The 22,760-nt window shown below is 45.1% G+C and overlaps 1 protein-coding gene and 1 long non-coding RNA gene across 2 annotated transcripts in view; one reads left to right on the top strand and one right to left on the bottom strand.

Moving 5' to 3' along the window:
• The window catches only part of LOC119809876, a 31,776-nt gene that overhangs the window by 3,969 nt on the left and 5,047 nt on the right, over positions 1 to 22,760 (top strand). The gene's annotated exons all lie outside the window — the stretch shown is intronic.
• Positions 5,223 to 13,658, bottom strand: Mrps36 (mitochondrial ribosomal protein S36). Its single transcript, XM_038323060.2, has 4 exons — positions 13,546 to 13,658; positions 8,686 to 8,749; positions 7,056 to 7,243; positions 5,223 to 5,357 (listed from the first exon to the last, which is right to left on the bottom strand). Exons 1-4 carry the CDS (start codon positions 13,582 to 13,584, stop codon positions 5,340 to 5,342), a joined length of 309 nt encoding a protein of 102 aa, XP_038178988.1. The 5' UTR covers positions 13,585 to 13,658; the 3' UTR covers positions 5,223 to 5,339.

Below are 22,760 nucleotides of genomic sequence, written 5' to 3'. Positions count from 1 at the left end.
GAAGAGGGCACCCGATCTCATTACCATGAGGTTGCTAGAAATTGAACTCAGGACCTCTGGAAGAGCAGCCAGTACTCTTAACCTCTGAGCCATCTCTCCAGCTCCACATCTGTGTTTCTGAGACAGCCTCTCACTAAACCCAGAGCTCACTAATTCATGTAGCCTGGGACTGAGAGTTCCAGGGACTTTTCTTTCTGCCTGCCCAGAAGGATTACAGGTACACAACTGCTCCCAGCTTTTCATTTGGGTTCTGTGGCCCTCAGGACTGCCTGACAAGCACTCTACTGATAGAGCTATGGCTTTACCACGAAATATACAGAACTAAGCATGTCAGTGCATGCCTTTAATCCCAGCACTGCAGAAGCAGGGATTTCTATGCATTTGAAGTCACCCTGGTCTATGTATGAATTCCAGGTCAACCAAACTACATAGTAAACCCTGTCTCAAAAAAGAAAGAAAGAAAAAAGAATAAAGAAAAAGATGAATTATATATTTTTCATGTTATCAGAATAGCTTACTACAAACATCAAATATAAACCTTTATTTCTCATCAGGGCAACATTCATAGCCCAGAACTTGCGCGCGCGCGCGCGCACACACACACACACACACACACACAAACCGACTCTGGAATGACAAAAAAGTAAAGATTAGCCCACAGGCGATTAAACAAAAGAAAAGAACACAATTCTAGTGTCCATTGATCATGGGCTAGTCAACATTAAGGACGACTGCTTTATAAAGTATATTCTAGAAGTCATTATGGATTTAGTCAGCTGTGTGAAGATTAGCAGGAGAACCCATTATAGTTTCATTGGATTTTAAGACTCTCAGCCATTAAGATAGTGAAAGTTCATTATCAGGATTTTCAAGCATGGTCACAAACAGACAAATGAACATCCTCCCAGACATAGTAAGTAGCAATTTGAATAAGTGGTGAAATATTTGTTCCTATGCTATATTCATCTTATGCATTATTTTTATTTTATGCTGAAAAGTTTCTGCACCTTGACAAGCTCTCCACGGACACAGCAATCCAAATCAGACCAAATCAAACCAAATCAGAAAAAGTCCAGGTTTAATGGGTAAAATGCCCTCAGATAATTTTCTGGTCCCCCAGAGAGGAGACAGAGAAGAGATACCAAAAAAACACGTCTGTTTTCTGGGGGGCAGTTTAAAAACCCTGTAGGCATGATCTTGAGCTTCTCTGGGGGAAAAGCCCTGTTTACTGGGCATTCCAAGATGAGGCAGGATCTAGGGAGAGAGAGAGACAAGGGAAAGGGATTGAGATGGCACTTCCACCAGAACATTCCAGACTCATTGGGCATGTGCATGCCAGGTACTTGGGGTGGAGTTTCCACCAGAACATCCCAGACTCCTTGGGTATAGGGACGCCAGTTCATGCCTGGCTGCCTCCTGCGGGCTTGGGAAGATGTGGGGAGGGAGAATCAGCAGGACGCCTGGGTGGAGAAGCATCCGTTCACTGTTGTCCTGGAGACCTCAGGCATCTGTTGCTTGAGCCAGTAGAAAAGGCAGGATGCTAGGGAAAAAATAGATTATTAATACCTGTCCTAGTTGTACTGACAAAGTTGAATGTTCAGGGCAGAAGAGTAGGTGGGCTCTTCACTGGGACATCTTGGAAATCTGGAGGGTGGAGGGACACCACCAAGAATCTGGACAGACCAAGTATCCTGACTAGGTGCCTACTTAAGCCTGGGGAGATGGTCCCAGCATGATGTCCCAGGCAGCTAAAGGGGTGGTGAGGATCACAGTGTAGGGTCCTGTCCTTTGGGGCTCAACAGACATAGAAGCTAGTTGTTTGAGGAGTACTCTGTCCCCCAGGAAGAGGGGGGCAGGCTCTGGTAAACGGTGGAGAAGGGACTTTAGAAGGGAAAGGAAGGGGAGGTAACCCGCCAATGAAGGAGTTTGGGTCAGGAGGTGGTGATTAAAGAGGAAGCTCAAAAGGGCTCAAGCCTGTAGGAGTGGCCTGGAGGTGGGTAAGGGCAACAGAGAGAAGGGAGGAGCAAGATAACCTGTGTTCACTGGAGAGCTTGAGCTGTTGTTTGATGAGACCTTTGGCCCTCTCGACCTTTCCCGAGGATTATGGGTGATAGGAAATGTGGATCATCCAGGAAATACTGAGAGTTTCCAACACGAGCTCCATGACCCTGGAAGTGAAGGCTGGCCCATTGTCCATTTATTTGGTCTGGGGCAGTCCAAATCTAGGGATGATGTGGTCCAGGATTACTTGGGCCACCACATCTGCTGTTTCCCTGGAGGTGGGGAAGGCGTCTCTCCATCCTGTAAAGATGTCAACCAGAGTTAGGAGATAACGGAGTTTTTTATGGGTGGGCATGTGAGTGAAATCAACCTGTCTGGTGCAGGGGCTGTCTTCGAGGACATCTGGAGAACCCCTGCAAATCAGTCGTGGCACTTGTCTGGCAGGAGGAGTGAACAATAATTGGCTGGAACAGGGTGATCTTGAGAGCTTCCCCTGTGAGTTCAGCCACTGCTGCTAGGGCTCTCAAGCATGGCTGCCATCCCCCGACAGTGGGGGTGGGGTCCAGAGTTTTGGACAAAAATGTGATGACCTATTTTGAAGGCCCAACCAGTTGGACTAGGATCTCGCGGGGCCACTCCTAACCTTTCATCTGTATAAAGGTGATAAGGCCGAGAGGGGTCTAGAAGAGCAAGGGTGGGACCCTTAGAAGGGCATCTCTCAGTCAAGAGAAGTGGGGCAGACAGCAGATGGGTGGCTGAGGGCCCCTTCAGGGGTCTCTCTGGCCGCCTTGTACAGGGACTTGAACATTATTGCAAAGTTAGGGGTCTGGTGATGGAAGAATCCCATCAGGCCTAAAAATGAGAGAATCTGAGCCACTGTGGTCAGGGGCTATAAATTCTGCAGGGCCTGGACTCTGTCAGAGGTGAGGATCTTAGACCCCAGGCTGAATTGAAAGCCCAGAAACACCACAGTGGGAGAGTATAGCTGAATCTTAAATAGAGAAACATAATATCCCAGGGAGCCACAGTAGTTCAGGAGTGAAGAGGTGGCCTGTTGGGACAGAGGCAGGGTGGAACAGCAGATAAGGAGATCTCTGTATTGCAGGAGTGTGCTAGGACGGGGTCAAAGGTGGAGAGATCTTGAGGCAGGGCTTGGCCAAAGAAATGGGGGCTGTCCCGAATACCCCGAGAGAGAACAGTCCATGTAAGCTGTCTGGAGGACGGGGTGTCAGGGACCTCCAAGGTGAAGGCAAGGACCTCCCTTCTCCCCCTCGCCCTCCTACAGGCCTGAGCCCTTTCAACCTCCTTCCTCCTCAATCACCACCTCCCTGCCTAAACTCCTCCACTAACTGGATACCTCCCCTACCTCTTCTGAGTTTCCTTCTCCATTCACATGCAGACAGGTATCTCCCTGCCCCACACCAACAGACCCAACTGCCTCAGAGTCTGCCCCAGTTTCCTCAGGGAACAGAGTACTCCTCAAACAACTAGCTTCTATGTCTTTCAAGCCCTGATGGACAGGACCCTATGCTGTGATCCTCACCACTCCTTCAAGCTCCTGGGACATCCATGCTGGTACCATCTCTCCAGGCTCAAGCAGGCACCTAGTCAGGATACATGGTCTGTCCAGATACTTGATGTCCCTCCACCCTCCAGTTTCAAAGATGTCCCAGGGAAGGGCCCATCTACTCTCCTGCCCTGAACATTCATTCAACTTTGTCAGTACAACTAGGACAGGTATTAATAATCTATTTTTTCCCTAGCATCCTGCCTTTTCTACTTGCTTAAGCAACAGATGCCTGAAGTCTCCAGGACGACAGTGAACGGATGCTTCACCCATGCATCCTGCTGATTCTCCCTCCTCACATCTTCCCAAGCCCTCAGAAGGCAGCCAGGCATGAACTGGCGTCCCTATACCCAAGGAGGCTAGAATGTTCAGGTGGAAATTCCACCTCAGGCCCTAGCATCCATATACCCAAAGAGACTGGAGTGTTCTGGTGGAAGTGCCACCTCAATCCTCCTCTCCCATCTCTCCCCAAACCCTGCCTCATCTCTGAAAGACCAGTAAACACAAACACAATTCCTACCCCAGAGATGCTCAAGACCACTCCTACAAGGTATTTTAAACTGCCCTCCAGAAGATAAAGAGATAAAGGTTTTTTTTGTTTGTTTTTTTTTTTTTTTTTTTTTTTTTTTTTTTTCTGGTCTCTCCTCCCTGTCTCCTCTTTGGAGAGCTGTCAAACCACCTGGAAGCATTTTACTCATTAAACCCAGGCTTTTTCTGATTTGGTTTGATTTGCTCTGATGTGGATTGCTGCGTCGGCCAAGAGGCTTACTGGGGTGCAGAAACTTTTCATATCTGCTGCTGTAACCCACTGGGCTTGGGTTCTGGAACCCTGACTTGGGAGGGTGACACAGTGAAGAAGTGACAGACACATAGACACATGCACAGTAACGCCGGGGTTCTCAGGCTGCTCCTGGAACCTGAGTTCATCAGGAATAGCACATGGGGAGAAGCTGGCTAGTGTAGATAGGTCTCTGTAGGACAGCATCGCAGGCAGAGCGCATCAGGAGGAAGACGCTACAGCTGCTAGTCTTTGCACACATCGATCACTCACTCAGACACCAATGCTCGGTCCCTCTGAGCCTAGCCAAGGAAAGCTTTACCGTTCCTGTGGGGCTGAGGCCTTCGAGTCCTAGACATGGCCATGCTCGTGTTAACACTCACTCAGGGCTCCACTTACTCACAGTTGCCAATGCTCCCTACAATACAGACACTTTTTTTTCCCCCAAGACGGGGCTTCTCTGGATGTCCTGGAATTCACTTTGCAGACCAGGCTGGCCTTGAACTCCCTGAGATCTGCCTGTCTCTGACATGCAGACAGAACACTGTATACATAATAAATAAATAAATCTTTAAAAAAAAAAGTGGGAATATCTCACTGTTCCTCATCTAATTTCAGGAGAAAAGATTCCTTATAGCAAGAATTACACTTAATAAATCATCTTTATGTCTAAACAAACAGAAAGGAGAAAATTTGTTCACTAGATACTGTGTGCTTTTAATAGCTCATCACTGGTAACACCTCATAATCAAGAGTAAGTTAACAGGCTAATATGTAAAGATGTGACTTTAATAGGTATGCAGGTCAGCTTGCTAGAGAAGCTGACCGAGGTACACCGAGGAGATACAAGTGGCCATCTAGAGTTTCTATACTTCATTCTTTTTGCAGAATATTTATTAAGGTTGCTTAATATACAATTTTCATTTGACATTTTGGAAGTCCTTTATTGTAAAGATAATCCTTTTGTCTGGTGACAAACAGCAGCCACAGCGATCATTCTGGACCTCCACGCTGAAAAGAGAAGCAGAAAGCCATGAGATGAAGGACTGAACTGGCCATTATTTATACATAAAAATGATCTCAGGCTGTCGCTGGTTTTTTGAGACAAGGCTGGCCTAGAAATTCACTAGATAGCCTAGACTGGACTCTAAGAAATCATGGCAATCCTCTTTCCTCAGCCTTCTGAGAGCTGAGAGTACAGTTGTGAGCTACCATGCCCAAACAGCTTTTTTTTTCTTTTCTTTTTAAAAAACATTTACTTATGTTTGTCATAGCCAGAACCTGGAAACAACCTAAATGCCCCTCGATTGAAGAATGGATATTTACACAATGCAGTAGTACACATCAGAAAAAAATAACAACAGCTTGAATTTTGCAGGAAAATGGATGGAGCTAGAAAACATTACTTTGAGCGAGGTAACCCAGACGCAGAAAGACAATTACCACATGTACTCACTCAAAGGTGGTTTTTAAACATAAAGCAAGGAAAGCCAGCCTACAAACCACAATCCCAGAGAACTTAGACAACAATGAAGACACTAAGACAGACTTACATGGATCTAATCTACATGGGAAGTAGAAAGTAGAAAAAGACAAGATCTCCTGAGTAAATTGGGAGCATGGGGACATTGAGGGAGGATTGAAGGGAGGAGGGGATTTTTAAATCTTTAAAAAATAAAATAAAATAAAATTTTAAAAAAATATTTACTTATTATGTATATAGTATTCTGCCTGCATGTATGCCTGTAGGCCAGAAAAAGGCACCAGATCTCACTAAAGATGGTTGTGAGCCACCATGTGGTTGCTGGGAATTAAACTCGGGACCTCTGGAAGAGAAGTCAGTGCTCTTAACCTCTGAGCCATCTCTCCAGCCTCTGATTTAAAAAAAAAAAAACAAACAAACAAACAAAAAAACTAGGCTGTGGTGGTGCAGGCCTTTAAGCACAACACTCAGGAGGAAGAGGCAAGCAGATCTCTGGGAGTTCAAGGTCAGCCTGGTCTACAAAGAGTTCCAGGACAATCAGAGCTGTACACAGAGAAACCCTGTCTCAAAAAACAAAACAAAATTCGTGGTTTTTCATAGTTTGGAAGAACTTATGGTAAATGTTACAAATTCAGATCTAGAAAGGACTCAATATTGATGACAAAACTGGGTGTAGTGGTGGACTCTAATCCCAGCAAATGGGAGGCAGAGGCAGGTGGTCTCTGAGTTTGAGGCAGCCTGGTCTACAAGCGAGTTCCAGGAAAGCCAGAGCTACACAGAGAAACCCTGACTCATAAAAAAAAAAAAAAAAAAAAAAAAAAAGAAAAAGAAAAAAAGAAAGATTGATGATAGATGACATCAGCCTCAAATTTCTCCGTAGTCTTAGAAACCCCTTATTCTTTAGAAAGTTATTAGCCCCTCACTCAAACAGCTTTTTTTTTCAGATGGCTGGATTTGTTGGGACTGATCCCTGGTTTTGGCACACGCTAGGCAGGAATTCTACTAATGAGAAACATTCCCCAGTCCTTCGTATGGGGTCATTTCCTCATGTATCAGGCATACTTACTGAGGGTTCCAACAGAGATATCCCTGGCCTATCTGTTCATCTCCCTTAGCTATAATTCCATTTGACAAAACAAAGGGAACATGCGATCAGCAAATGACCACTGCTAAGCCAAAATGTCATGGCAGTCTGCACAAACTTGTGCTGAAGAGCAACAACATACCTGGATAAAGTCCATTTCTTCTTGAGATATAGGTTTCCTTCTGTATTTCTGAGGTAATGTTTTTAGTATTTCTGCAGTGTCTGGTGGCCCCGGATGCATCCGCAGATCTGGGGATATGCTTCCTTTAGAATGCTGTGAAATTACAGAAGAGTGAGAGGGTAGCCCAGCAGATCTCAAAACGTCTGAGGCTGAAATTAAAAACAAAAATACTAATTAGACAAATTATCCAGGTGTCTTTGCTATGGAAATTTTTTCTAAGGTGTGTTTTATTTGTTGTGGAATATTTGTTTAACGATGTAAAGATGTGTTGCTTTTGTTTATGCCGCATTTGTTTAACTCTGTGAAGCTGTGAATCTTTGCCTGTCTAAAACACCTGATGGTCTAATAAAGAGCTGAATGTCCAATAGTGAGGCAGGAGAAAGGATAGGCGGGGCTGGCAGACAGAATAAATAAGAGGAGCAAGCGACCAAGGAGAGGAAGAAGTCAGGGGCCAGCCACCCAACCAGCCATGGAGTAAGTGAAAGATACACAGAAACAAGAAAAGGAAAAAGACCAGAGGCAAAAGGTAGTCGGGTTAATTTAAGAAAAGCTAGCTAGAGCCGGGTGGTGGTGGTGCACGCCTTTAATCCCAGCACTCGGGAGGCAGAGGCAGGCAGATCTCTGTGAGTTCGAGACCAGCCTGGTCTACAAGAGCTAGCTCCAGGAGAGGCTCTAAAGCTGCAGAGAAACCCTGTCTTGAAAAACCAAAAAAAAAAAAAAAAAAAAAAAAAAAAAAGCTAGCTAGAAAGAAGCCAAGCTAAGGCTGGGCATTTATAAGAAAGAATAAGCCGCCATGTGTGATTTATTTGGGAGTTGAGTGGAGGAACCCCAAAGAACAAAGAACCAAAAGAGTCAAAAAACTAACCAACAACCATCTGTAAATGTTATTTTTTTTTTTTTTACTGAATAATCAAACCATCCTTTAAAACAGTTTATTGGGGCTTATGAGATGCCATTAAGAACTCTTGGCTTTTCCAGAGGACGTAGGTTTAATTCCCAGCACCCACAGAGGTGATCAAGCTGTAACTTCATTTCCAGAGGATCTGACACTCTCTTCTGGCCTCTGTCGGTACCAGGCATGCCTGTGGTACACAGACATACATGTGACAAAACACATACATTAAATAAAACTTTAGGAAATAAGTCATTCTTCAATTTGCTTGTAGCTATCCTCCTCCTCCTCCTCCTCAATCTTGTGAGTGTCAAAATTACAGGTACACACCACTATACATGGCTTCTTGAACTATTACAACCCTCTCTCTCTCATGTATGTATGTATGTATGTATGTATGTATGCATGTGTTTATGTATATTCCCAGCACTCTGAGAGGCAGAGAAGCTCTATGAGTTCAAGGCTAGCCTGGTCTACATATCCAGTTCCAGGTCAGCAAGAGTTATATAGTAAGATCCTACATAAAAGTAAATAAACAAAAAATTTAAAAAGATAATTACTTGCACGCTACTCAGGTACCATTTTGATCTTAAGTACAACAACTTACCTGGTTATAAAGTGAGAAATACTGTCTATAATATTCACTTCTAAATATGAATGTGCACATTTTAGAAACTACCTAAATGAAATACAACTTACCACTGAGTTTAGGATTGTCTCTTCTGTCAGGGAACCTTATTAATGGAGTATGTGGCTTCACTACCTGATAGAAAATAAGACGTGAGAAAAAATGGCCTCATTAACTATAAAAGCAACAACCTACTAGTCTACTAGTCCTCATAATTAAATACCTTCATTAAAATACAGCACTACTTACAGGGTGAAGAGATGATTCTGTTAAGAGCATGTACTGTACTGCTCTTGCAGAGGACTGGAATTTAATTCCCAGCACCACATCAGGACAGCTCACAACTGTCTGTACCTCCAGGGGCAATGTGATACCTCTGACGGCCTCCACTCACGTGCACACCACACACACACACACACACACACACACACGAAAACACAAACACTTGCTAAGCAGGCCCGACAAGGTGGCACCCACAGTGGAAGGAGAAAACTGGCTCCCAAAGGTTGTCCTCTGACCGCCATACATATGTGTACTCTATATACAGCACAATAATGAGCAAAACGTTAAAAACAAAACCCATAGAGAATTGGCCACAGAGATGGCTCAGTGCTCAAGACCACTTTCTGCTTTTGCAAAGGACCAGAGTTCAGTTCCCAGCACCCACAGCAGGCAGCTCATAAGTACCTGTAACTCCAACTCTAAGGGATCTGATGCCCACTCTGGGCTCAGACACGCAAACATATAAACATAAAAATAAAAAAAAATAATAAAACAATTGATGGAGGAGTGTCTATGTGTTACTTTCATTGGTTAATAAAGAAACTGCCTTGGCCCTTTGATAGGACAGAAAATTAGGTAGGCAGAGTAAACAAAACAGAATGCTGGGAAGAAGGCAGTGAGGCAGACACTTCAGGCAGACGCCATGCCTCTCCTTTCTGAGATGGATGCAGGTTAAGATCTTTCCTGGTAAGCCACCCCTCGTGGTGCTACACAGATTACTAAATATGGGTTAAAGCAAGATGTGAGAATTAGCCAATAAGAGGCTGAAACTAATTGGCCAGGCAGTGTTTAAATGAATACAGTTTCCATGTAATTATTTCAGGTAAAGCTAGCCATGTGGGAGCCAAGCAGGACGAAAAGCAGGCCTGCTCGCCTTATCTCTACAGACCCGAAATAACAATGACAAGGTGGTGTCTTACCGGGAAAGATTCAGCATGTCTGACATGGTGGCTGGCTTCATGGTGACTGACCCAGAGAGCAGAGGCATGGCGATTGTCTAACTTCCCTTCTTCCCAGCATTCTGTTCTGTCTACTCCACCCACCTAAGGCTGGCCTATCAAATGGGCCAAGGCAGTTTCTTTATTAACCAATGAAATCAACACAAACAGAAGACTCTCCCACATCAAACAATGAAGTGATGTGACCTTGTGTGGTGAAAGCCTTTCAGGCTGATAGGGAAAGGATTGGAAATGTCCTGATTTGTATCAAGTATGACTTCCCTGCTATGTTACTACTTAGCAGTTTAGAACAGAAAACACACAAAAAGCATATTAGGCAATTAAAAACACCTGTTCTAAGTTGGACGGTGGTACATGCCTTTCCTAGTGCCTCTGGAGGCAGAGACTAGTAGATCTTTGTGAGTTCAAGGTCAATCTGGTCTACAGAGCAAGTTTTAGGACAGATACATAGAAAGAACCTGTTTCAAAAAATAAATAATTGCTCTATTTGCTGTCCAGATATTTTTTTATAAACACTTTAAAATTTGTGATTTAGTGAAGGCAATAAAAATCATTGACTGCTGCTGGGCAGTGGTGGCGCACACCTTTAATCACAGTGCTTGGAGGCAGAGGCAAGCGGATCTCTGTGAGTTCAAGGCCAGCCTGATCCACAGAGCGAATTTCAGTACAGCAAGAAACACAGTCTCAAAAAACCAAAAACAGAGTTTTAAAAACAAAATAGCAACAAAATCCTTGTTCTGACTCACAATTTGTATAAAAACAGGAAAAAAATGCCGGGCGGTGGTGGCGCATGCCTTTAATCCCAGCACTCGGGAGGCAGAGGCAGGCGGATCTCTGTGAGTTCGAGGCCAGCCTGGTCTACAAGAGCTAGTTCCAGGACAGGCTCTAAAAAAGCTGCAGAGAAACCCTGTCTCGAAAAACAAAAAAAAACAAAAAAACAAAAAAACAAAAAACAGGAAAAAAATATAGAAAAATACAAATTAGCTCACATTTGTAACTCCCAAGCCTAAAAATCCATGAAAATGTATTGAATCTTTTTTTATTTTTTTCCCTCTATTTACAGAAATGTATATTTTAGAAAAGCATTTAAAAATATTTGACCATCTTGTGAAAACCCACACCAGAGTCTCTGTTCAGAGGACCCAGGCTCCAGCTGTGGCCACCACATAAGGGTTTTTATACAAGGAAAATAAAAGTGAATTAAGTCTGTTAAAAAAAATATATATTTTCCTTATTTTGTGTGTGCATATGGAAGTCAGAAGATAACTTTCAGAAGTTGGCTCCCTCTTTCCACCCCGTGGTCAACTAAGGTCATCAGGCATAGAAAAGAACCCCTTGTCTCCCTGAGCCTTCCTGCCAGCCCTAGGGCCTCTCTACATACCCCTAGCTGTCCTGTAACTCATGCAGACCAGACTGACCTCAGGCTCAGAGATCCAACTGCCTCTGGGTGTGAGTTTGGGTGTGTGAGTCTGTGTAAACGGAGACTGCTTGCTCGTTTTGCATCTCCTTGACTCTGCCTGCACTCTCTAACAGCTCTGTTCAGATTTCCTGCCTGGCTTTATTCTGCTAAGCTATTGGCCCAGTACTCCCAGAAGCAAGCGGATCTCCGAGTTGGAGGCCAGTTCTAAGACAGCCAGGGCTACACAGAGAAACCCTGTCTTGAAAAAACAAGCAAAACACAAGGCTGTGTGTAGCTTGGAAGTAGGGCACATGCGTGAGGCCCTGCAACAAAAAGCAGATTTTAGCCGGGTGGTGGTGGCACACACCTTTAATCCCAGCCCTCGGGAGGCTGAAGCAGGTGGATCTCTGTGAGTTCGAGGCTAGCCTGGTTTACCAAAGCTAGTTCCAGGACAGGCTCCAAAGCTACAGAGAAACCCTGTCTCAAAAAACCAAAAAAACAAAAAAAGTAGATATTAGTTATTTTGGTGAATGTGTTGTTCCTCCTGGGTTTTATTTGTATCTATCTCCTTGGCAAGTAAGAATTTCTAGGCATCTTTTTTTTCATGTTTACACTCCAGTGGGAATTTTGTTTTATCAATTCCCCCCCCCCACTCACACACACACTCACACACACACACTCACACACAAACTCACACACACAAACTCACACACACTCACACACACACCCACCAAGTTTTTTTGTTGTTGTTGTTTTCTCTGTGTAACAGTCCTAGCTGTCCTAGAACTCGCTTTGTAGACCAGGCTGATCTCAAACTCACAGAAATCCACCTGCCTCTGCCTCCCAAATGCTGGCATTAAGGGCATGCACCACCACTGTCTGGCTCCAACCTTTTTTTTTTCCTGAGACATGGTTTTACTATGTAGGTCTGGCTGTCACTTGCTCTGTACACCAGGCAAGCCTCTATCTCACAGATTTGTCTGCCTCTGCTTCCTGAGAGCCGGGATTAATGGTGTAAGCCAACATGTCTGCTCATATTCATTTCAGCCCAAGTTATATATGCATTACTGATATATGAGGTTATACGGTATGGACAGCGGACTTTTGTTGGCTGTTCTCTACTCGCTGAATCCTCAGTGCCTACAAGTAACTGAGGATTAGTCATTGCGATGGTACCAAATGTCTTTTTTTTTTTTTTGGTTTTTCAAGACAGGGTTTCTCTGCAGCTTTTTTTTTTTTTTTTTTTTGGAGCCTGTCCTGGAACTAGCTCTTGTAGACCAGGCTGGCCTCGAACTCACAGAGATCCGCCTGCCTCTGCCTCCCGAGTGCTGGGATTAAAGGCGTGCGCCACCACCGCCCGGCTCGATGGTACCAAATGTCATCATTCAGACAACTTCATGGGATAGGTCTTTTAGAAGATGTTTTCCTGTTTTCGTGCAAAGGAAAATGCACTTTTAACAAAAGTGAAAGCGAATCAGAAAATACTCCACATTCCGAATTTTAAAAACTCTCTAATTACAATAGGCTGTGTCTACTTATTCATGAATTTTACCTCTCCTATTAAATCAGAGACTACAGCTGGGGAAGCAGGTACAAAAGCTGTCAGGAGTTAGTCATTGATGGGTGGATTAGCAATGTTACTCTAGCTAATGTGTTACTCTAGCAATGTTACTCTATCTAAACACAATGGAAAAAGGCTTAGCAAACCAACCCTGAAACATACACACTAGTAAGTAATAAACTCAACTAGCGTGACATTTCACACATTCCCACATCTGTAGCCAGGCGCCCGAAGAGATCAGATCTGACAAGGTTCAAGGTGAGGAAGCAGCCCAAGAGGCCAGTTATCCGGCCGTTCCCAAGTCCTTGAAGGGACACCAGGTCAGAACCAGGATTTGCTTCCTTCCCCCGCCCCGCTACGGCCTTCCTCCGGATTGGCTGACTGGGGGACCTCACTGACAATTTTAAACGGCGATTGGCCAAACTGCTGGAGGGCAGCGCAGTCCGCAGACTCCTACGGCTAATGAGGTGCTGGGGAGTCCATAGACCTCGGGCGAGCACAAGCCTATACTACCAGAGGCTGCCTCCCGCCGCGCGGCTCGAACCCTCGGCGCCAGACCCTCCTTACTCCCGGCCACCCGGAGCCCTGGTCCCATTCTCAAACACACACCCGCTGGTCCGGGCCGCGGTCACAGCGCGTTCTCCGCCACTGCCTCTCCCCGCCGCCCCGGCGCGGCTGCTGCTTTTGCACCATCCCTCCCTCCCAAGCGCGGGAGTGGCCCAGGATTTACCTGCACGACCCTGCTGGCGGAAGCCATCTTGCTGCCCATCGTGACCCCCGAGCAGGGGCAGCTTCCGGGGCGCGGGCGAGCGGCAGAAGTATCGGGAGTGGGCAGCGTGGGGCGGAGCCGGTGTGATGTCACTGAGGAGCTGTAAGAGCCAGCTCCACCCCTCCGCGCTCGGACCCGCCCCTCTTCCCGCCCTTGGCGCTCAACCCTGGCCTTTTCTATTGTAGCGCTTTTGCAGCAACCGGTTGAACTGTTTGGTTCACCATCCCAAGTTATCTAGGATCATTTCCCTCCCAGATAGCTAGTTTCTAATTTCAGTAGAGTTCAAAATTTAATGTGAAACAGAAGTAATACGACCTCCTGTGGCTTCCTAACATAAATAATTTTATTAAAACTTGGAAGTTACATAGATGTCTCCCTTGCTCAGCCATCATCTGTGAAGTCTCCTCCTGAAGCAGATAGGAAGAAATACGGAGACCCACAACCAGATGATAGGCATCATGAGACGCCTGGGAACACTCGGCCCTAAAAAGGATGTCTGCATCAAATCTCTCCCCTCAGGGGTCAGGGAACTCAGCAGAAGAGGAGGAAAACGTATTAGGAGCCAGAGGACACCAAAGAATCAAGGCCCTCAAGATACAACAGGGCTGGCTCACAGGAACAAAGACTGGGGCAGCAAGTATAGGATATGCTCCAGATGGGGTTCGAGAGCCGAAGGAGAAACGGATTCGTGCCCCCATCCCTAATCCACAGCCTATCTCCAATCGATAGCCACTTGCAAATGAAAATTTTTCTCCAAGGGTGTCTCACTGGGGAAACAAACCACTCAGGGTAGGCGGCATGTCAAACAACAGATGGCCAACAGAAAATGAACTCAGCAGCATCTTTGGCGGTTCTTTGTCTAATACTGTTAATTCAGGACACCTTTTTAAAACCCTGCAAGTCCTTTGTATGTGTGTGTGTGTGTGTGTGTGTGTGTGTGTGTGTATCTGCTGTTTCCGGTTTCATGTATTTAATGAGATTCCTGTGTGTGTGTGAACATGTGTGCCTTTGCATATGTGCTTCTTGTGCTTTTTCTTTGGCTCTTTTACTTGTTTGGCTATTTTGTCCTATTCCACTTTACTTGTTTTTGTTTTATCTTATTGTACTGTATCATTTCTCCTTAGATGCCTGTTTGTTTTCTAGCCAGAGACAGAAAGGTTGTGGATCTGGATGGGAGGTGAGCTGGGTAGAAACTAAGAGAAGTAGGAAAAATCATAATCAGAATATGTTGCATGAAAAAAATATATTTTTAAAGAAAAAAAAAACCAACCCTGGGATTTACTTAGCGCACAAAAGAAAGGGTTAATTCTGACTTAATGGGAGCCAAACCCTACTCCCTTGCTGGTGGGCATTGCTTGATTTCAGTTTGTTTTCTGTAACTCACTATTCGTGATATTTGACTACATGTTTTTCCCGAAGTTTGAAAGTACTCAGAAATTTCATGGTCTAATTTTTGTTTTTGTTTTTTGAGACAGAGTCTCTCTACATAACCCTGGCTATCTGGGAACTCACTATGTAAACCAGGATGACCTCATACTCACAGAGATTTGCTTGCTCTGCCTCCCGAGTACTGGGACAAAAGGCATACACTGGGACTAGAAAGATGGCTCAGAGGTTAAGAGCACCGACTGCTCTTCTGGAGGTCCTGAGTTCAATTCCCAGCAACCATATGGTGACTCACAGCCATCTGTAATGAGATCTGGTGCCCTCTTCTGGCCTACAGGCGTGGAGGCTGAACACTGTGTACATAATAAATAGATAAATCTTTAAAAAAAGGCATACACCACTATTCCTGGATCATAGTCTAAGTTTTGAAACATAACCAGCCATTTCAAATTATTATTTTCAAATCTACTCTATAGTAATATTAATGCTTAAAGCTGAAACAGAGGTGTTGCATGTTTGAGGCCAGCTAGGGCAACAGCATGGGCTATTACATCTTAATATGTAAAGGATAGGGATATAACCCATAAGACACATATGTAGTATGCGTAAGGCCCTGAATCTAATTCTCAGTACTACATAATATGTGTGCATATTGATGTGTGTGTGTGTGTATATATATATAAGTATAATATATATATACTATAATAGATGTTGTGGCCTTTTTAACATAACTTTGTAAGTAATCTAGCTTGAAACTGCTGTAAATATCGAGTTACCAATTTTGTTGATAAAGGTTAATGCTTCATGATTTATCACAAATATGGGATATTGGTACACAAGTAAGTAGCTGACACAACATAAACCTGGGCTATATGGCATTGGGTGGAGAGGCAAAAGGGATAAAGGTAAAGACTATCAGAGCTTGACAAACAACAATCACCTGGCAAGAACCATCTGTTGTGGTAACCGAGGGTAGAATCAAGTGACACCTGGACCAGCATCTCAGGGAAGAAGCAGGAAGGAGGGTGCTGGCTCTTGGTCCTGTGCTACTAAGGAGAAACTTGGGGTGGGCCCTTCCGCAAGCAAGCACACAGAAGAGATGGACTTCTAAATCCCAAGGCTCACAGGGTCGGTCAGCTGATTGCTCCTCAGCTCCTAACCACCAGAGATGAGGTTTTCACTTGTCATTTTAAAAAGTTATGTTTATATGTGTGTGTCTATGTGTATGTGCACATGAGCACAGATACCTGAGGAGCTAGAGGCATCGGATCCCCTACAGTTACAAGCAGTCGTGAGCTCCCTGATCCAGGATCTGGGAGTTGAACTTGGTCTTCAGCAAAAGCAGTTTGCATTCTCAGTAGCTGAGATATCTTGCCGGCTTCTCAGTTATCATTTCTCACAAGATTTATTTTCAGTTGGGGGGGGGGGGCATTGTACCCATGAATGCAGGTGTCCTCGGAACTGAAAGGCATCAGATCTCCCTGTATCTGGAGTTATAGCTAATTGCCAACAATGAACATGTGTGTGGGAACTGAACTCTAGTCTAAAAGAGCAGTATGCACTCTAAACTGCAGAGCTGTCTCCAGTACCTGGTTATAATTTTTATACTAAGAAAGGCATAGATTAATACAGAACTATAAGAAATAAATATCAGGACTGAAACGATACAAGGTGGTATAGTGGGTAACTGCAGGATTTCTTTTAAGCCCCCTTCTTCATTTGGCGCCCAACGTGGGTCCTTCTTCAGGCAACTGATTTGCTGAGCAAGCATGAGGACCTGAGTCTGGCTCCCCCAAACCCATATAAATAGTTGGTGTGGCCCCACACCCACCTGTAACCACACAGTGGTGTGTAAGGGTGGATCAGATCGTTGAGGATAGTTGGCCACCAATCTAGGTCCGGTTTCAGTGAGAGACCTTGTCTCAAAGGAATAAGGCCTCCTCCTTCCTCTGGCCTCCAAATCCTCCTCTAGTCTCAATAGGAATGCATGGGTGTGCACACACACACCCAACATATGCATACCCCACAAACATTTGGCACACATATACAACACATGCACAAGCCAGGCATGAGGGCATGGATCTGTAGCCACATTGCTGGGGGGCAAAGACAGATGAATCCCAGGGCTCACTAATCAGAAATAGATTTATAGTCTAACTGAAATAGCAAGTCCCTGTACTGATGTAACAGTTCAACACCGTGTGCATGTGCGTGTGCGTGTGCGTGTGCGTGTGCGTGTGCGTGTGTGTGTGTGTGTGTGTGAAGAATGTGTTTAGGGGGACTGGGGAGGTGGCTTAGCAGTTAAGAGCATTGGCTGCTCTTCCAGAGAACCTGAGTTCAATTTCCAGCAAACACCTGGTGGCTCACAACCATCTATAATAGGATCTGATACCCTCTTCTGGCATGCAGAGAACTCATACATAAAATATAAATTTTTAAAAAAGAATGTATTTAGAGATTGCAGATACAGCCTAGTACTAAAGCACTGGCTAGCATGTACAAGGCTTTGAGTTCGATTCCCAGTACTACCAAATAAAACGAATGTAACTAAAGACATATGCTTATAATCTTAACACTTGGGAGTGGGTGATCAAAGGAACAGAGGTTTAAGACCAATGTCAGCTACACAGTGAGTTCAAAGACAACATGGATTACCTGTCTCCAAAACAAACAAACAAACAAACAAACAAAACAAAATTAGGACCAGCGAGATGGTTCATTGGGTAACGTTGCTGCTATGGAGTATGTGACATTTGGGAAAAAAACCATAGACTCGATTCAATTATAATTAAAAGATTTGTTGATTAGCTGTCAGCAGGATGAATAATCTCTGAGCCAAATTTTAGATTGCCGTGAAGGAGAGTATGGGCAAGGACTTTTACAGGGGAAAACCATATGAAAACCTTCAATATTTATGCAAGCAAGCTAAAACTGTTCTGTTCTGTCAAGTTAAGTGGTTAAGGCAGTTCAATCTTTGGGTATCTGTGTAGGCAAGTTACAGAATTAAAAAAAAGCAGTCATATCATAACAAGTCATGCTGTACATTTTGGGGGGAGTCACTGAGTCAGGGTTACTGGGAACTTAACTTCCTGGGACTGGGGTCAGAGACAAATGGCTGGTGGGTACCAGATGGACGCATAGCATAAAATCTTTAGCCATAATTGCCTGCTGCTAAGCCCAGTGACTTGATTTCTGTCTTTCGGATTTTACTATGCGTGGAAGAAGAATAACTCTAACAAGCTAGCCTCTGCTGAACTCATTGTGGTAATTCTTGAGCCTCTGGACAGTGCCCGGTGACGTGTTCCTTGCGAGAGAAGTAGCAGTTTTGAAGCAGGTGAAAGGTATCTTAGAGCAGGTTTGGGCTCTAAGGTTTGGGAAGTAACCTGGATATGCCATCTTGGAGCCCAGGTGAGGGATGGCAATAAGCACTGAGGCTGAGGTAGAAGGGGTTGCTAGCTGGCTGAGGGCCATCCTCAGGCATCTCCATATGCCCAAAGAAATGGAAACACCTACTCCAATAGGGCCAGCTCTAAATGACTAGGTAATCTTAGAGCTTTATAGAGTCTGCATAAATGAGGTAAGGGTTAGAATGCGTTTTCCTCAGGAGTGATGGAATGTCTTTTAAAAATGTATTTATGCTTATTTTTATGTATGTGTATATTTTGCCTACATGTATGTATGGGCATAATGGACCTCTTGTGCCAGTGGAGGTCTGAAGAGAGCATGAGATCTCCGGGAGCTGGAAAATGGTCATGAGCTACCATGTGTGCTGGGAACTAAATCAGAGTCCCCTACAGTGAGTGCCCTTAACTTCGGAGACATCTCCTGGGCTCACATGCCGCCATATTAAACACACTGCTACTATACTGGAAGGGTCTTTCTGTGTACCCCTAACTGGCCTGGAACAAGCTCTGTAGACTATCTAGTCACAAACCTGCAGAGGTCCATCTGTCTCCGTCTCCTGGGTTCTAGGATTAAAGGCACGTACCACCACACACCCAGCATGGAAATATTTATATGCTCTTAGTAAGCAGAGAGCCTTGAAAGAAAAAGAAAGTTTAAACTGGGTGTAGTGATGCAAGCCTATGAATCCCAGCATTCAGAGTGGTACAGCAGGAAGAGAGATCAGCGAGAGAGAGGGGGGTGGGGTTAACAGATGTAATTTCCTATTTGAAGAGGTCTTGGTGAAGATTGCATGAAAATGCAGACAGCAAGTACTCCTTAAGCCGGGCGGTGGTGGCGCACGCCTTTAATCCCAGCACTCAGGAGGCAGAGGCAGGCGGATCTCTGTGAGTTCGAGACCAGCCTGGTCTACAAGAGCTAGTTCCAGGATAGGCTCTAAAAAAGCTGCAGAGAAACCCTGTCTCGAAAAACCAAAAAAAAAAAAATGTTGCTGTTAACACTTCCCTTCTTGTGAATCAGAAATGGAGGCTAAATGTCAAGAGCTCTGCCTCCAAACACGCCACACTGGGCACCACTCTGTAGAAGGAGCTGCAGGCTGCGTTCCACCACCTGGATCCTGCACGGCTAGCTTTACACCCGAAATAATTACATGGAAACTGTATTCATTTAAACACTGCCTGGCCCATTAGTTTTAGCCTCTTAGTGGCTCACAACCATCTTTATTCTTCTGGCCTCTGGGGGCACCAGGCACAAACATGGTGCACAGACATACATGCAGGCAAAACACCCATGCACATAAAAGTAAGTTTAAAAGACCTTTCAAAAGCTCGGCTGTGGTGGTGCACGCCTTTAATCCCAGCACTCGGGAGGCAGAGGCAGGCAGATCTCTGTGAGTTCGAGGCCAACCTGGGCTACAAGAGCTAGTTCCGGGACAGTCTCCAAAAGCTACAGAAGAAACCCTGTCTCGAAAAAAAAAAGACCTTTAAAAAAATAAAGGTAAAATATATTTCTAAGGCCAGGAAATAGCTCAGCCAGTAGTATTTGCACAAAATAGTATACAAGCACGAAAACTCGAGTTCCTTCCTGAAACTCATCAAAAGAACAGGTGTCACGGTGTGCACATGTAATCCCAGTGCTGGGAAGGTGTAAACAAGCCAGTCTGGACCAATCAGGGGAGCTCCAGGTTAGTGAGAGAGTCTGTCTCCAAAGCAAAATGGATTCCAGAGGGATGCCACATGAGGTTGACCTCTGGCTGGCACACTCACGCACGCACGCACACACATGCACAAACACACTTCAGCAAGAGGACTTAAGGGCATGCCCTCTCCCTGCAAGAAGAAGGGGTGGAGTTTGGCAGCGCCTCCCTGCCTGGAGGTTTGAGAGAGCCTGGGTGTTTGGCTCCTCCAGCTGGATTGCATGAGTCCAGAGCAATGACTTTCTCCTTTGGAAGCAGAACTGGGCCCAGCATTGGCAGATTTCAGACACTCGACCTTGACTCGGCCTTGCCCTTCGGCCCAGTTCTGGGTTAAACAAGAGCCTCTGGAGGTGAGAGCAGAGCTTCCTAGGTCTGGCCCCGGAGCACTGTTAGAGAAGATCTGAGATCCGAGGTGTGCCCTTTGGTTTTCCTTGAGACAGCGTCGAGCTCACTCTGTGGACCAGGCTGGTGTAAACTTGTGCTCCACCTGCCTCTGAGGGACCGAAGTGCAGAAGGGCTCTGCCACAGTTCCACAGTTACATGACTGTTCCAGAACTCACTCTGTAGACCAGGCTGGCCTCAAACTCACAGAGATCTGCCTGCCTCTGCCTCCCAAGTGCAGGGATTGAAGGCGTGCACCACCACTGTCTGGCCAGTTTCGCTCGTGAGAGGTGGAAAAGGAGAAAGGATGGAGAAAAGGAGCAGAAGACCAGGGGAGTTCACTCCACATTACCCATGTGTATTCTCTTTTGTTTTATTTATTTGTTTGTTTTTGAAAGGTCTCATGTAGCCCAGGCTGGCCTCAAATTTGCTCTCTAGCCAAGGATGACCTTGAACTTCTGATCTTCACACCTTCACCTTCCAAATTCTGGGATTATAGGTGTGTATTACCACACGGGTGTGGGGGGGAACCAGGCCACCTTCTTTTTTCGGTATGCAAATTAAACTGAAGATTCCTAGAGCCACATTTATGCGGAAGATTCTGCAGTTGATTGACGCCAGGACTTCATGACTGTGGAGAAACGGAATGTTGCAGATTTAGAGCCCAAACCATCGTGAGCAATCTTTTTTTTTTGGCTTTTCGAGACAGGGTTTTTCTGCAGCTTTTTGAGAGCCTGTCCTGGAACTAGCTCTTGTAGACCAGGCTGGCCTCGAACTCACAGAGATCCGCCTGCCTCTGCCTCCCGAGTGCTGGGATTAAAGGCGTGCGCCACCACTGCCCGGCGTCGTGAGCGATCTTTAATCCGTTTAGTAGCCATGTACTGCTTGCTGTTTATAGCGGCCATTCTCAACCTTCCTAGTGCTGTGACCTTTTGACAGTTCCTTGTGTCGTGGTGACCTCTAACCATGCAATTATTCTCATGGCTCTTCATAACTGTAATTTGGTACTGTTATGAGTGGTAATGTAAGTGTTTTTGGAGATACAGGTTTGCCGAAGGGGTCGTGACCCACAGGCTGAGAACCACTGTTTTATAGTGACGTCTATAGTTTCCTGTGATCTCCACCCAGCATCAGTCTGGATTGTTACGTTCTTGAAAAAGAATTCAGATGGGACACGGTAATAGAGCAAGGGTCACAAATCAGACACTGAATACATAGTAAATAAATAAATAAATAAATAAATAAATCTTTAAAAATCTTTAAAAAGAATTCAGTGGGAACTACCAAGGAAGCAAGCATACGGTCTTTAGAGAAAGCGTAGGTTTGTGGCTGGTGACATGAAGAATGGTACTTGCCACCAAGCCCAATGACCTGGGTTCAATTCAATCCCCAGGACCTGTGTCACGGGAGAGCTGTTGCCTTCTGGTTCTGAAGGCGTGCCGTGACATGTGTACATGCAAGCACATATGTGCATACATACATAAAAATAGATAAATACATAAATGTGCTCTCCCCTCAAAAACTACAGGCTAAGCCAGGCAGCAACAGCCTCCACCCTGATAGCCATGGGGTTCATATTTATTCCTCTTCTCCCTCTGTTCCCCTCTTGCCCTAGGTTGGTTCTTCTAGGACAGGGGTACACTTTTCTCAGAAGCCGAGTATATGTAAATAGATGAGATGCAAGAATATGCATAGGGTTTAAGGACGCCTAAAGCTGAAGATTTTACTAGGGGAAGGGATAGCTCTCTGCATATGGGAGATCTTAGAGCTGCTACAGTCTTGCCTAGTTAGCTAGCAGGGACCTGCCAGTTTATTTTCCGGCCTGAGCTGGCCTATCTATCTCTATTTGACTAGTTACTGTCTTTATATCTTGATCATCAGCCAACCACCACCATTATCTCTGCACCGTTTCAAGGCCTTTAGCTGGTCCACCCATTGTGTGTGTGTGTGTGTGTGTGTGTGTGTGTTTGTGTGTGTGTGTGTGTGTGTGTGAGTCTGCCCTATCTTTGGTGGCCTGTTGGTTACTCCCTCCCAGAGATAACCTCCTACATAATATTACCAATCCCTGTATCTGAGGGAACATTTTGTGACTATGAGAGAAGACTCTTTGAACATATTAATCTAGAACACCAATGAACATATTAATCTAGAACATCAATAGCTTCCACCCAACTAAGAATATCATCAGATAGTCACCAGAGACCTGAAGCAAAGTCTTTGGCTTTGCTGGAGCTGCCTCCCTGCTGCTCCCAGCACTGTAGAAGTTCATGTGACCTCTCCGCCATGGAACACATCATTCAAGGCACCCGGA

Source organism: Arvicola amphibius, chromosome 3 (assembly GCF_903992535.2).
Source record: "Arvicola amphibius chromosome 3, mArvAmp1.2, whole genome shotgun sequence".
Taxonomy (NCBI): Eukaryota; Metazoa; Chordata; class Mammalia; order Rodentia; family Cricetidae; genus Arvicola; species Arvicola amphibius.
Note: the sequence above shows the minus strand (reverse complement) of the source record. Positions and strands in the feature narration are given on the sequence as shown.